Source organism: Peromyscus eremicus, chromosome 4 (genome assembly GCF_949786415.1).
Source record: "Peromyscus eremicus chromosome 4, PerEre_H2_v1, whole genome shotgun sequence".
Lineage (NCBI taxonomy): Eukaryota > Metazoa > Chordata > Mammalia > Rodentia > Cricetidae > Peromyscus > Peromyscus eremicus.
This window is the reverse complement of record NC_081419.1, coordinates 89,996,797-90,011,586: the sequence shown is the minus strand read 5'-3', so window position 1 is coordinate 90,011,586 and position 14,790 is coordinate 89,996,797. Positions and strand designations below refer to the sequence as shown.

General features: G+C 45.3%; 1 protein-coding gene across 4 annotated transcripts in view; it reads left to right on the top strand.

Annotated features, from left to right (window-relative positions):
• The first annotated feature begins 148 nt into the window (after positions 1-148).
• Positions 149-14,790, top strand: part of Meis2 (Meis homeobox 2) — a 211,520-nt gene continuing 196,878 nt past the window's right edge. For all 4 annotated transcript variants that reach the window (XM_059261113.1, XM_059261112.1, XM_059261115.1 and 1 more), the window contains exons 1-6: positions 149-257; positions 947-1,179; positions 2,745-2,886; positions 3,587-3,637; positions 4,742-4,792; positions 5,558-5,707. In XM_059261113.1, the coding sequence (XP_059117096.1) occupies positions 249-257; positions 947-1,179; positions 2,745-2,886; positions 3,587-3,637; positions 4,742-4,792; positions 5,558-5,707 (636 nt within the window). In that variant the 5' untranslated portion in view covers positions 149-248. The remainder of the gene's footprint in view (positions 258-946; positions 1,180-2,744; positions 2,887-3,586; positions 3,638-4,741; positions 4,793-5,557; positions 5,708-14,790) is intronic.

Here is a 14,790-nt window from a genome sequence, read left to right as displayed (position 1 = left end):
GTGTGTGCAATTGTTACACGCTTTCGCCTCGCTCCAGCTTTTACCCCGGCAGCGCGATTCCCCAGGTTCTCCTGCCGCCGCTGCTGCGCCTCTTTCGCCGCTGTTCGCGCGGCTCCGGGCGGGCGCCGGCTGCATAGGAGCCGCCGCCGCCGCCGGGGCCGCCGCTGGGGCCGCGCTGCCTAGACTAGCCTGGGCTGCTTGTTTTGTCTCTGAAATTGACAAGGACGCAGGGAATCCGCTGCTAAATAATGTTTCTGGTAACTTTCACGTTATTCCTCCCCACCCTCTGCCCCCAGCCCCGGGGGAGGCACCGGCCCTAGTCTTCCCTGGTCCTTGGCGTTCTCGGCCTGATTATTAGCGTTTTTCTTCTCTTTATTTTGTTTCATTTCGCCCTTTGATTTATTGGATCTCCTGGATGAGGCGAAGGGGGGTTAGGGGTGGGATCCGGGGCTTCCTCCTCTAGCTAACTCCACTTCTCCCTTGGTTGGCTCGCTGGGGTTCTGCAGCCTCCGGCGAGAGCGCGGCCTCCCTGCGCCCCCGGCGTCCCCGGCCTGATCTCCCTTCTCTGAATGCTGCTCTCGGCTGAGACTTTTACGTTTTAAAATTTACAGATATCTTCTCCCAACTTTCGACTCTGTTGTTTCTGCTGGTTTGGTTTGTAGTGTGTTCAACTTGTGTCCAGTACTTTTCTTCTTTCTGACTTTGTTTTTATTTTTGTTCCTCTCTCTCTCTCTCTCTCTCTCTCTCTCTCTCTCTCTCTCTCTCTCTCTCTCTCTCTCTCCCGTTCCCCTCCGTCCTACTCCCTCTCCCCCTCTCTTCTCCATCCGATTCCCACTCCTCTGTTCTCTCTCTTCTCTGCTCCGGGTTTCTTTGCTTTCCTGCCTCTGCCCTCCTGGCTTCTCTCTCACCCCCTCTGCCATCCCCATCCCTTGCTGGGCTCTGACAGTACGATGAGCTGCCCCATTACGGCGGGATGGACGGAGTAGGGGTTCCCGCTTCCATGTACGGAGACCCTCACGCGCCGCGGCCGATCCCCCCGGTTCACCACCTAAACCACGGGCCGCCTCTCCACGCCACGCAGCACTACGGCGCGCATGCCCCGCACCCCAATGTCATGCCAGCCAGCATGGGATCTGCTGTCAACGACGCCTTGAAAAGAGACAAGGACGCGATCTACGGGTAAACCGACCCCCGGACCCAGCTTACTGTGTGTGAGTGTGCGTGAGTGCGTGTGCTTGTCTCTGGTGGTGGTGGTGGTGGGGTGGACAGGGCGGCTAAGTGGGGACTTAATTCTGCATGAGAGGACTACATGCAGTAGAGAAAGACAGAGGAAAGAGCCTGCACTTCGGCCCCTTGAGTCACAGGCTAGAAAAATAGAACCTCCTCTATTCCCTTGGTTCGGCCTCTCCAGACCCCACAGTCCCGGTTGAGGACTAAGTCCTCAAATCTTGCTGGCCGGGCCTTCTCCCCAAGGACAAGATTCCTGGCCAAAAGACGCACGGCTGGTTGTCTCAGGCTGCCTTACAGAGGCCTTGACTGAGAGGAAAGTTTTCTGCAGCCGAGAAAAAACTTCCAGTTTCCTTTTTCTCTCCTCCTTTCTCTCTCTCGCTCTCTTTCTTTCTTTCTTTTTCTCCACTCCCCTCCCCTTTCTGCTTCCTACTGAGGGCCTGGGAGTCACTAAACGCAGCTTGAGCTGGAATCAGGGCAGCTTCTGTCGGCCAGGAAGTCCTAATCACCCACTTCTTAATTCTCTGTAAATAAAGGGGGCAGACCTTGAAGTGCAGCCGGGTGGAAGAGACTGCCGCTTGCATGCAGCCGTTCTTAGGGGGAATCAGGGAAATGGCTGGAAATTATTTTATATTCGGAAATCTCGGAGAGGGGTGGGCAAGCAGGGTCCAAGCGTGTACTTCTCGGGCTCTTCCGGCTGAGGGTAGGTGGGGAAGGCTGCGGGATGCCGAGGGGAGGGGACAGTGAGTAAACAGCAACTGAGCCTAAAGCCTGAGGCCTCAAGCATCTCGAGGTGTAGCTAAGCCTCCCGAAGGAACACAAAGGGCGTACGCGCCCGGCATGCACACTTCCAAGTTTTGAAACGCGGTTTATTTATTCTTGTGCGCCGCAACGCTGGGAGAAATGTGGTCTTTGGAAGGAAGCTCTTTCGAGTTGAACATTCTTATTATTTGTGGCCCTGCCACCGGAGCTTTACTGCAAGCAAAGTGAACAAGTTTATAAAGCAAAGGATGGAGAGATTAGAACACTTTCTTAAAATTGGGAAATGTCACTCCGGTGTGTACGTAGGTGAAGCCCTCGGCCTTGTCTAAAATGCCCGTTAGATCAATTCAGGTTGTGGGGGAAATTTTCAAATAGTGTTCCCTGTCCTGGAGGTCAGGGTTGGGTGGCAGGCACCTCTGGAGTGAGTAGTGGGATCTGGATCAACTCCGAGCTCTAATTGGCCGGGCTTTGGTTATTTCATTATACCCTAACTGGGTCTATGTTTACTTGGTGGGCTAAAGTGGCCGGGGGCTTCTCGGGGCTGATCTGAAAAGACCTATGAACCAAGGGAAAAGGCCAGGCTGTTTCCTTTCTGTTTGTGGCCCAGGCTCGGCTGATTGAGGGTGTAGTGTGTTGCGTGCCTGTTGTATTAAAGAAAGAATGCAAATCCTCCAAACTTGTTGATTACAGTTCTTGCTCCTTCCCCTCTGCACCCCGTCTCCGTGCGTGTGTCTCTGCGTGGCGCTGCCCGTTAGGCACCCGTTGTTTCCTCTGTTAGCACTGGTCTTTGAGAAGTGCGAGCTGGCGACCTGCACTCCCCGGGAACCCGGAGTGGCCGGCGGAGACGTCTGTTCCTCCGACTCCTTCAACGAGGACATCGCGGTCTTCGCCAAGCAGGTCCAACCTTCTTGACCCGCTCACCCCCACCCCCCAGCAGCCCTTCACCCTCCCTCCCCTTTCCTCCGAGCTTGACTTGAAAGAGGAGGAAAAGGCAGGACACCCGATCTGTTCCTCTGGCCCAGTCGGCGCTCCGCGCCTCCTCCCCATCCCTTAGCCTGGAGGCGAATTGGAAACGGAGATAAATATGGGTGTTTGTTTTTCCCCCCAGCCAGGAATACAGGGGCTCGACCCTCGAATTAAAGTTGACCTGCTCCTAATCTGGGGCTTGGCCTTTTCCCCGCCTGCAGCTACTTGAACAAGAATTGGGGAGAGGGGCTGGGTGGAACCTGGGAGTGCCCCGGAGCAAAGGAAGCAAGGAGCCTGGAGAGAAGCCTACTCAGGCTAGGGAGGTGGGGAGACCCACCTCCAGGTTTGGCTGCAGAAGCGGATTCTGAGAATCCGCGAGCCGCCTTGCCTTCCCCGTTACAACTGGAGTGGGGCACGACTCTTCCCACCGAGTCAGGCCCTCATGTTACTCCACCGATCCCACTCACTTAAGACATCAATCTGTTTCTTGGATTTTATCAAAGCCCCTGTCCTTTCCTCTGCCCCTGCTCTTCCAGAGTACCCGCTCCCTCCATTCAGATCAGTCGCCCGACAGGGTTTTCTCTTTTTAATTGGGCTGAAGATTCATGCTGACTTTCCCTGCTTCCTATAGGTTCGCGCTGAAAAGCCTCTTTTTTCCTCAAACCCAGAGCTGGATAATTTGGTAAGACTCTCTGTTTCTTGCTTGTCCCCAGCCTCGGACACATCCCTAGCCCAGAGTTGCACTCATTTGCCCCTGGAGCTCCGGGGAGTTGCAGTAGAGCCCTCTTAGCGAAGCACAAGGGAAGGGACCCATTTAGAGCTCCTGCGGGGTGGTAGGGGCGAGCCAGGGGCAGTATGGACCTCAGGGGATGAGAAGCCCACCGAGGCAGCAGCGGGCGCCGCGGCGCCGAGCGGGCGAGTGGGGATGCTTCCCAGGTCTCGGCCTCGGGAGTAAGCGGAGAGAAGGGAGCGATTTCCTCTGTGTGCCGGGGAAGTCGGCCGAGCCCCAGGCTGCTGCCCCGAAGGAAGTAACTGCTAAGGCGGCTGAGGGCGGGCTAAGAATGGGCTGGGGGTGAGGGGCCATCCCGCGCAGGCCACTTTTAGGTGCGATTCTTTTGCTAATTTGCAGGATTTCAATATTAAAAGTACTTAAATCCTCTTTCAAAGGCCCTGCCTCCCCATTCATCTAGAGTATTTCCTTCTTCTGTGAGGAGGCTTGCTCCGGGTTTGCTGTTTTAAAAAGCCTTTCTATCCAAAGAAATGGCTCCCCCCTTCTCTCTTCTCTTCTCTTCTCTTCTCTTCTCTTCTCTTCTCTTCTCTTCTCTTCTCTTTTTCTCTTCTCCTTTCTTCTCTCTTATTTTCTTGTTTTATTCTATTCTCTCTTCCCCTCCCCCTCCTCCTCCTCCAATTTGACCTGAGGTGGAGGGTAGGAGGAGCAGTAAAAAGAAGACGGGTAGAATAAGAAGACCTGGTGGGAGAAAACCAGCCCTTACCAACAGCACACTGTGAGAGCTAGGGGAAAAAATTACTACTAAGGCCACCCCTTATACTGGCTCCCACCCCTGTGGCCAATGAGGCAGAGATGATCAGTAATCATTTGGTTTTCCTATTTCTTGATGTGTGGGTTTTGCCCGGCCACCTGCTGGTTTCTTCTTCCTCTGTCCAATTCCCTCAACACACCCCTCTTACACACACACACACACACACACACACACACACACACACACACCCCACAGATTTGCAAGTCCCAGAACCCTAACTCCATCCTCTTAAATTTCCCTTTCAGATGATACAAGCAATACAAGTACTAAGGTTTCATCTTCTGGAGTTAGAGAAGGTAAGCAGGAAGCAGCAGTCCCCATTGGATGACCCCCCCCCCCCATTCTTTCAACCAGATGACGGGGATGTTACAAACCTCCGGGATGAAGGATTACTCATCTGGAGATGTTGATCACGGCCCTATTTCCCTCCTTTATGGACTTCTCAAGCCAGGGGCTCAGAGGATATGGGAATCAGACAGCCCTGCCTTTTAAAGCCCCCCCACTCCCAGGCATTCAGGATTATTTGAAGTACAGCAGAGCCATTTGTGTTGCTGCACACAATGTCTACTTGTGTCTCTATTAGCTCAGCTTACCCTAGGCCCAGAGTTCCCACTGGGTGCAATCAGAGGGAACAGTCCTTTTTGGGGTGTCTTTGCATTGATACATAGATCAACCATTTCCCCAGGAAACATACACAGCACCTTGCTTACGAAATCACAGATGTCCCCAGTTCTAGTGTTTAAATGTTTCTGAGTTATTATCAAATCATATTTTCTTCTATACTCTCCCAGTCTGAACCCAGTTCCTTCCAGTCCAGTTTCGGTCTTTATTGTAACTTGTTGCTCAGGGAGGGGAGTCTCTGAAGAATAATATCGATTGCCACAATTGCTCTATTGTTTCTTTGCCTTCAGCTCTTACACCCCTTAATTAGAGTTAGTTTGGAAGACATTACATTTGTTGCTCTCTACCAATGTAACCCTGCAACCTGGTATTCTTCCCCTTTAAAAATGAAACCTATAAAGACAACATGAGCTGAGCCTCCGCCATGACCCTCCTCCTAGGTCCACGAACTGTGTGATAACTTCTGCCACCGGTACATTAGCTGTTTGAAGGGGAAAATGCCCATTGACCTCGTGATTGACGAGAGAGATGGAAGCTCCAAGTCAGATCATGAAGAGCTTTCAGGCTCCTCCACAAACCTCGCAGACCACGTAAGTGTGCAGAGCCAGTGGAGTTCTCTGAAGGCCACCGGGCAAAGCATTTTTCTAAATCCTTGTGGTATTGAGTTCACTTGTTCTGTTTTTTAATGGTTTGGTCGCTTTTGGAGTTTGCTCTCCCTGTCTCACGACCAGTGTCATGGCCTTTATTTTCATTTCCTCTTTCTTGAACCCTGTCCTTATTTATGTTGAGAGTCATAGAACTAAGGAGTTGATAGAATGATTTGTGCTCTTGGTGTGTGAAGTTTCCTGGACCTGGTGACTTGGGTGTTAGCAAAAATCTCTTTTTGATATGATGGTCTCTGTCTTTTCTGTTTTCTTTCTGTGTGTAATCAAGGGATCAGAGATAGCAAGAGACAAGACAGTTAGCTGGAAGGAAAGCTGTGCGCGCCTGGCCAGGGGAGGGAGGAGTGGGAGCCAGAAGAGAACTGGGAAATGGGGGCCTATTGCTCTCCCAGAGAAGACAATCCTGAGAATTCCTGGCAATTTTGCACCACATTAGCAATAAAAGGAGTGAATGAACACATTACAATTCTCAGGACTTTTTTTCTCATAGAAACTTATTGTCAGAATATGGACTTATTGCCAAGTGCCTGAAGCATCTTTATAATAAAAGACAGCAACCTTGATGAACCAATTTTTAACACTGTATTCCAGAAAGCTGAAGGGAATTAAGACTAAGTAACCATAGGTTAGTGGCTGCACTTCAACACTCTAACAGCTGATGACTGAGGATGAAGAGTGTAGAAGAAGCCCGGGGATGTCAAGCCAGGAAAGGAGATTTCTATTCTCTCTGTTTTTAATCCTATTTTGGAACTGATGGAGGGAATATGATGGGGGAAGAAAAAGCATATGTAGTGATACTCAAAATCTGAAGAAGAAGCAAGAGAGGGATCGCTGGCAGGGTTGGTAAGGAAGGCAAGTGGTGAGGTTAAAGAGTAGGTGTGAATAGCAGTGTATTTGGGGGAACTCAAGCCAGGAGGTGGGGGAACAGAGTGTCTATACATTCATTTGAACTCACAACCTAGATGATACAGGCCACAGTCTGGATAACTTCATGGGTAAAATATTAATTTAATACCCCATAGGAGATAAAAACAGGCATTGAGGTTTGAAGGCAGTTTGCTCTCCCCACCCTCAAATTCCTGAGTATGAAGAGGAATGAATTGAGCTACCTGAGGAATAATAGCTTTTCTGTGAGTTCTCGTCTCCCTCTATCAAAAGTTTTGGAAAGAAGCAGCCATTGATTTTAAAGATTAACCTTAGCACTACGTGAGACAGCAGCCTAAAAGTTGAAAATAATGAAAGGAAACCATAGCATAGGATGTCTAGTTCGGATAGAGAATAAATACTGTGCTGCTAAAAAGCTCCTGCACTTGTCTTTATCTTTATCTGTTTCAAGGTGATGGGGAAAGTGGTCTGGGGTTTGTACCTTGCATGCGTTAAGTGAAATCAAAAAGGTGTAGCAGCTGTTAGAAGTTTCTTTGCTTCTCTCTGTCTACACTGTGTGTTCTTGTGGTCCAAGAGGACTGCCTGCTTCATAAATATTTATTTATTATTGTTCCTTACTTATTTTCATCACTTTCTGTTTCTGAGTTCATATGCATTTGTATTATGGGGGTGAGAACAGAGGGGGATGTATCTACGCGGCTTGGAGCATGAGAGGTCCCTAGTTCCTTCTGCATCAAAAGCTCTTTTGCTCGTGTTATTTTGTGGGGTTGTGACTAGTTGGTTTTCTACAACAGTTTCTTGACAATGGGTTTTCTGGTGGATGTATGGAGTTAGGGGGTGCTGATGTTTACGTAGAGGCAATAGGAGAAACTAGGCGTTGTAGATAGAGTATTGGCTGATATACAGCGCCAATTTGTGAAGCTAGTGTAATATTTAAATACAGACTCAAGAAGGAGGTGGTGCCTAAGAGAATAGTGCTTGAATAATTTAACAATCATCATCTTCGGATAAAAGAGTCAACTGTAGCATTTGTTGCTACCCTTTCAAGCCCCCAATCAAGTAAATATGACAACTGATTTATTTTGAATCCGTGAGGGCTTGCCACCTCATTGGGCGTCATAATTTAAAGCCTTTTATTTCCTAGAGATCTGAACTACAGCATTTTTTCTTTAGCCCCCTGCTATTTGTTTTGAAATGAAGCCATAATTTGTTCCACCAGCATACTGAGTGGGGAATGGAGAGGTCTGCCCCATGCTTGTGCTCCATGCGGGACGAGAGAGAAATCCTTGAAGGCTCTGCAGCATTTTAGGTACCAGAGGCATATCCACTGCATTTGTGCCTAGGCCACCCCCTCCTACCCGACAAAGGGCCTCCTTCTAAAGGTTTCTCACCCGGTCCTACAAACTTGTCATCCCTCAACCCCTTAGTCACAAGAGAGGGAAAAGACCACAGAATCCCTACCTGAAAGTGATGTAAGGGGGACATTTTCAGCATATAAATGTGTCCAATTTGAGTCATCAGGTTTATTTTTTTTCATTTGCTTTGATATGCATATTTAATGCCTTGCCCCAGGCTGGATCTCATTTGCTGCACGCTGGTGCAGGGTGATGATCAGCCACTTCAGAAGGACCCAGACAGCGTGGTGTTTTCTCTGTTTTCTCTGTTGGCCCACTATTCTGATCTACTGAGCTACTTCGAGGTTTTATTTGCACATGAAATGCCGTGAGCAGTTCAACTTATTGGCTATGAATAATGACAGCTAAAAAAGAAGTGTAGTTTCATTTATTGTGTGCCAAGGTTTCTCTTGTGGAGGTGACAGTTTGTGACAGCTGTTTGACACCCCAAAAACACATACACCTCTATCCTTATTAAGTGGTATCAAGCTACACTGTGCGTGCATGCGTGCGTGTGTGTGTGTGTGTGTGTGTGTGTGTGTGTGTGTGTTATGTGTGTGTAGAGGGAGCAGACAAGGAGAAAGAGTGAAAGAAAAAATGAAAGACTAACTTTGTAGTTCTGTGCACTGAAAAGCATGAAAGAACTATCAAGGGCAGGATATTAAGCGCCAATATAATTTTCCATTTTATTAACATACTTGAAAACATAAATGAATGAAGGTTGTTGACTGAATAAATATCTTCAAAGCTAATATTCTCGACAGACGTTTAGGAATGATTTTTATGTACTATTACCGGGTATTGTGCTAATTTTGTATTCTATAATGTCACACAAGTATTCTGATACGACATAGATGCATTACAAGGAGACCCGTAGTGGTCTTGCGTTCCATTCTTTACATCCAGTGAGGATACTGGATTTGTTCATTTATTATTAACAAACACTATGTGCATGATGATAAGGGGAAGTTTGGAAACAAAGAGAAAATAAAATGTGCAACTTTGGTGGTTGTACTGTGTTAAGTCAATTCATGAGGGATGCTAATTTTTTAATATTAGGATGTGTTTTTAACTCCTACTCTTACTATAGCATAAGGATAATTGTTGTAGGTAGCACATGGCTATGATAGTATTCTTCAGAATACTGTTGAGGGAAAAATAGATGATAATCAAAGGCAACTCAACTGTGTTTTCCAGCTGCAGCTCATGCTAAGCTTCCCAGACATTCAAATTTATCATGTTTAAAACAAACATGTCAGGAAAGCATTTATTTTAAGTTTCAACTTGAAAACTGTTGTAAAATAATTATGTTTTTCCTAGATTGTTGAAGTACTAAAAAATTGGTAATATCCAAATTTTCTATTTTATATAATGGGAGATCAACTTTTTAGATATAGTACAGACAAGTATGTATCATCATAATATTTACGTATAAAGATATCATACATCTTTGTATCAGGGTTGCATGACCAAAGCATACTTGTTTGAAATATACTCTCCTAGTTACACTTGTCTGCAGTGCATATGGGTATATAGTTATACCACTCCTGTTTACAATGCCAAACAGCTCTATTTTACTTTCTTTGAAAGAATTAAGTAAAGAAAATATAGTTACATGAATTAATATGAATTGGCAGGTACCTTAAAATTGGCTGGCTCTGATAACATCATAAGTAAATGACGTTTTATTTTCATTTCTGGGCTGAAGTTTAAATGAACATATGCTGCTATTGTTTTTGCATTTCTGAATATGTCAAGTATATTTATGTCGATACAGTTTGTTGTTGTTGTTGTTGTTTTAATGGGTTAGGTCAGAGGAGAGAATCACCAGGATCTTGCTCTTGACAGAAAATGGTCAAGTGCTGGTAGATAAATTCCATTATTACTTGAAAAATCAGAAGTGAGGACAGAGTGAGGAGAGGTTTGGGTTCGAGTGCTTGGCCTATGGAAGGTGAAGGAAGGATGATGATATGAGCATTAATAGCGGTGGTGTCTTTTGTCTGTTAGTTTCTCACACTGAAGTGTGGTAGCAGGTGTTAGGCTAGGCTTTACTCAAAGTCTCTGGGACCCAATGTTAGAAAGTTTTACTTTGAAACTCAGTGTCCTTTCTTAAGGACCCTAATGGAGGACATGGCTTTTTGTTATTTGTTGCTGCTGAAGTTTCTGCTTGTTGGAAGTGTTCCTGTTTATTTCTCATCAAGAATATCTACATCATTTGAGTTATTTAGGTTATGCAGTTGGCGTATGTCTTCAGTGTCACTGTGGAACCGAAGTACACTCGGCGATCACATAGACACTCACAATGCTGCGAGAAAACTTGGTATTATTTGACATCATTGTCTTGGCTGTTTACGTACGGAGTGGTCTATGGGATATCCCAGCACATTTCAAAATTATAGAAAGCATTTTATAACACTCCTTGCAGTAACAAATGTGTTTCTGTCTTCTTCGGGAGTCCACCACTCAATGGAACAATCATTTGCAAAGGATGTTGCCCTTGCATGAGATGTGCCTCTGTGTTCATTCCCAAAGACTGATGTAATGGTACAAATGTTGAGGCAAAATCTCCAGCTTTCTTTACATTTTTAAAGAATCTGGCTTCTAGCCGGGCCATGGTGCTGCACACCTTTAATCCCAGCACTCAGGACGCAGAGGCAGGCGGATCTCTGTGAGTTCCAGAGGCCAGCCTGGTCTACAGAGCAAGTTCCAGGATAGGCTCCAAAGCTACACAGAGAAACCCTGTCTCAAAAAAACAAAAACAAACAAACAAACAAAAAAGGACTCTGGCTTCTAAAAGCACACACTGTTGTCCTGAGTTCTTGGTCAACGTCATAATCAAAAAGTTGAAATTCCAACATTTATCCCAGCCATACCATGAACATTTTTAACTTGTGGACTTGAATGGCCTGGGATAAGAGTGCTCACATCTTTTTAAAAACAATTCTGTCTACACTGTTAACTAGAACTGAAAAGGCCTTAAAGCCACAGGACATAAGTAACTTCATATTAACTGGAAGTATTGACACAAATATATATATATATATATATATATATATATATATATATATATATATATATATCTACCTTTTGTTGTTTAAATGTGTCAAGTCAGATAAGTCTGTGTGCCTCCTCAGCTAATGAACATGTCTTTGAATGTGTTTTCTGTTACTGTGTAGCTATGAGTGTATATCTTAAGTTACTTTACTGTGCTTTCAAGCGTCCTATGTACTTCTTGGCTTTATGTTATTTAGTTATACGGGTTCTAGAAAAAAAATCTGTTGGTTATTTTTAAAGTACTTTTCAAGATAGACGTAAGTAGACATGACCTTAGGAATTATCGTGTGTGACTTCAGAATTTTAAAGAGATAAAGGACATCAGTCCAAAAGAACAGTCAAGGGAAGCCTTCACTCCTGGTCACATGGCCTGTTAGAGGTGGCCCCAAGAGTTGACTCTCTTCTTCTGTCTTCTCCTCTGTCTCACTTGCAGGGAATAACTTTTCATATGGAGTCTAAAAAAAAATGAGCTCAGATTATTTTTGTCAAATCTTAAATACAATAGTGGCTCCTGTTTCCTCCTTCAAGCCTAAGACGTTTTACTTTTACGGTTTTATTTAGAAACTCGTGCACATTTTACCCCAGTGATCCGAGGAATGAACTGTGCACTATGGGGAATGCTTGGATATGAGAAACACTACCAATTGGCCAGGACTTATTAAGCATTATCCTATAGGCAGGACCCTCCTGGAAGTGCCGTTCTGGTTTGAAGGGTAATTGCAGCCTATCCTCAGCCTCAACAAAAGCAGTGCGTAGAGGATTTGCTTCTTGTGCCCAGAGACTCCTGTCCTCTCTGTTCTCTTTTCTAGATTTAGCAAAATTCAATGATGGTGCTAAATCAATTTTTTTTTAAACTTTCAAGGGAGAAAACACTGGCAGAATTGTGTTTTCTAGGGGAAGCCCTGTGCAAATGAGAAGCCAAGGAGAGCAGCCGAGCGCTCTCCTGTGGCCCCGAGACTACAAGCTCTGCCCATATTGTCTCTTGCTTTTATATTAATTACAACTTGCATTATCAGCTGCGAGTCTGTAGCCCAGCAAATAGAACAAACTGCCCCTGGAGACGGAGCTTCTTGTATCTATTTCCATCTCCTATTGTGCACTACCCGGTATTCACTGCTTTTCTCCTGGTAACACTGCTCTTTAACGCAATTATATAGAGAACAAGGGGAGTACCATCCTTGACTCCCAATTACTCAAGCCGTTGGGAATAGAAACATGTTCCCTCCTTGCCCTGGGGTGTCTTCATGGTACTTTTGGCTGGAGAACAGGACATGTATTATGGAATGTGTATACTAGAGTTCTCATCTACACAGATGCGTGGAGAAATCAATTCTCTCCTATTTTTCTACATACGTCATGTGTTTTTACATGCTTTTGTATATCACACTGGTTCAGGACTCACTCAGCTTCTGCTTATAATTTGGCAGAGGGCCAGGTGGTTATTCTTGAAGGATGCAAACTTGGAAACTATGGGGGGGGGGTACGGGGGGGGGGGGGAGGAAACTGATACGTGCAAATATTTCAATCTAAGAAAAACCTGGTGTTATGGGTAATGCTTTATGTTGTCTATGTAGGTTGTTTGTTGTTGTTTTTTAAATTATGACCACGGAGAAGTTTTTGTTTATATTGCTCATATTGCCCATGTTTGTCTTTATATATTATCACATCACTATGTGTAGCTTTATATAGACATCTTGGGGTGAGTCTCTACCCCATAATGCCCAGAGGGATCTGTTTGCCCATCCTTCTTCAGATTAGATCACTAGCATGCTTCAGTCCCTCCACTGAACATAGCACAAGAGACACCAAGGAAATGTGACACTTTCTCAAGAGGGTGTGCTTTTGAGAGGTGGGGAGGAGAAGAGGGAAGAGATAAGGGAACAGTAGATAAGAGAACTCGAGAAAATTTGGTGACCTCATTGAAAGTCAATGACCTACCTTGGTTGGGGGAACCTATTGTCCCAGTAACGTTGACAAATGTGGCTTTAGAAGATACCTTCTCCAGAAAGCCACTGAAAGAAAGATACTAAATTGTGAATTAATGAGGCTTGACTTTAAAGTCCAGCCCAGGCCTGGCTGAGAAGAACATAGTCGTAGTGGTTTTCAGCTCCAGGAATTGCTTGTGCAAGAACCCCTCCCATCATGCCAGTGCTTAAACAGAAAGACCTGTCCCAGCTCCATCCGAACGATTATATAATAGTGTTGGATGACATTTGCCTTCAAACATAGTTGAGGTGTTAGTGGTTAATTATTGTAATTTTCATGAGGGGTAAGGAGCTTTTATAGCAGCCAGCTTAATAAAAAGCCTGCAGTGCATAAAATTAACATCACCGGCTGTGTACACTGCGAAGTTTAGTTAGGGGAAAGTGTCCTGCGGACCACGCTGTTGCAGAATAAGCACACGCCACGCTTCCCTCTCTTCCACCCACTTCTGTAATCCTTCTAGCTTTTTATTTGATCACCAGCCAGTAAATATCTGACATGAAGAGACTGCAAAGCAACAGACAACTTGGTCTAATATAGTCTATTTACTTTCACTTCCTAATCAATCTTTTCTTCCTTCCTTCCTTCCTTCCTTCCTTCCTTCCTTCCTTCTTTCCTTCCTACTTTTCTCCCTCCCTCCCTCCCTCCCTTCTTCCCTCCCTCCTTCTCTCTCTGATGTCTTCCCTCCCTTTCTTTCCTTCTCTCTTTTTTGATACAGGATCTCACTGTGTAGTCGAGATTGGACTCAAACTCATGGCAATCCTCTTGCCTGAGCCCCCCGAGTGTTGGGATTATAGGCATGTACTACCATGCCCAGCTAATTCCTTAATCCTCTTTTTCCATCACATCTTTATTGTAGAGATTTGAACCTGAACTATATTTACAGTCATGATTTCTACTCCAGGTCTTGACTTTGGGTCGATGGCTTGCCTGGTGATATCACCAGCAGTACTATTTGACATTGACGCTCTTGATCACAGAGATCTGGATCATGTTATCAGCGGCCAAAATTCAAAATATTAATTTACAATCTGTTTATAGAAGATCTATAGGGGGGGAATGTCCGTTGCTGTTGTTCCAAGGAAGAATATTTCCTTCATTTATCTTATTTTGGTTTCTGGTTTTATTTTAGTAGCATTATCTACCGTAGGTAAATTACAGACTTAGTCTTGAGGAAAATGACAGACCGACTTTTTTTCCTAATAAATTCTGTGTCCTGATATCACAGCAAGATTCCTTTCACATAGCCAAGTGATTTGTAGGTGGCCTATGCTTGCTCTGAATTATTGTTTACCAATTCCAGTAAAAAGTGCCACTGCACTCTGAGGGATTGCTGTATCTTTAAAATTTTGTCCTGCACAGTCTACTCCAACCTCTAAAGAATACACTTGCCTGTAGGTCCACAGGTTTAGTCGAAGTCATAGCACATAGGTGACAAGTGTACAGCTTTGGCCCCAAGGCTGCTGTGTTTCATGTGTGGTTCCTGCTCTCCCTGTCTGCCAGAGGAAATTCCATCTCTTGCCTGCCTTCATGTGGTGCTGATAAAGTCCTTCCTGTACATTAGAATTCCTGTTTCCCTTTAAGCTACAGAGGTGGTATTGGGAATGATCAGGAAAGAGGAGGGCAAACAGGAGACGAATATATTAGCAAAGCAGCTGAATCTGGTGCCTCCTGGTTTGCCTTGCAATCCTTTGG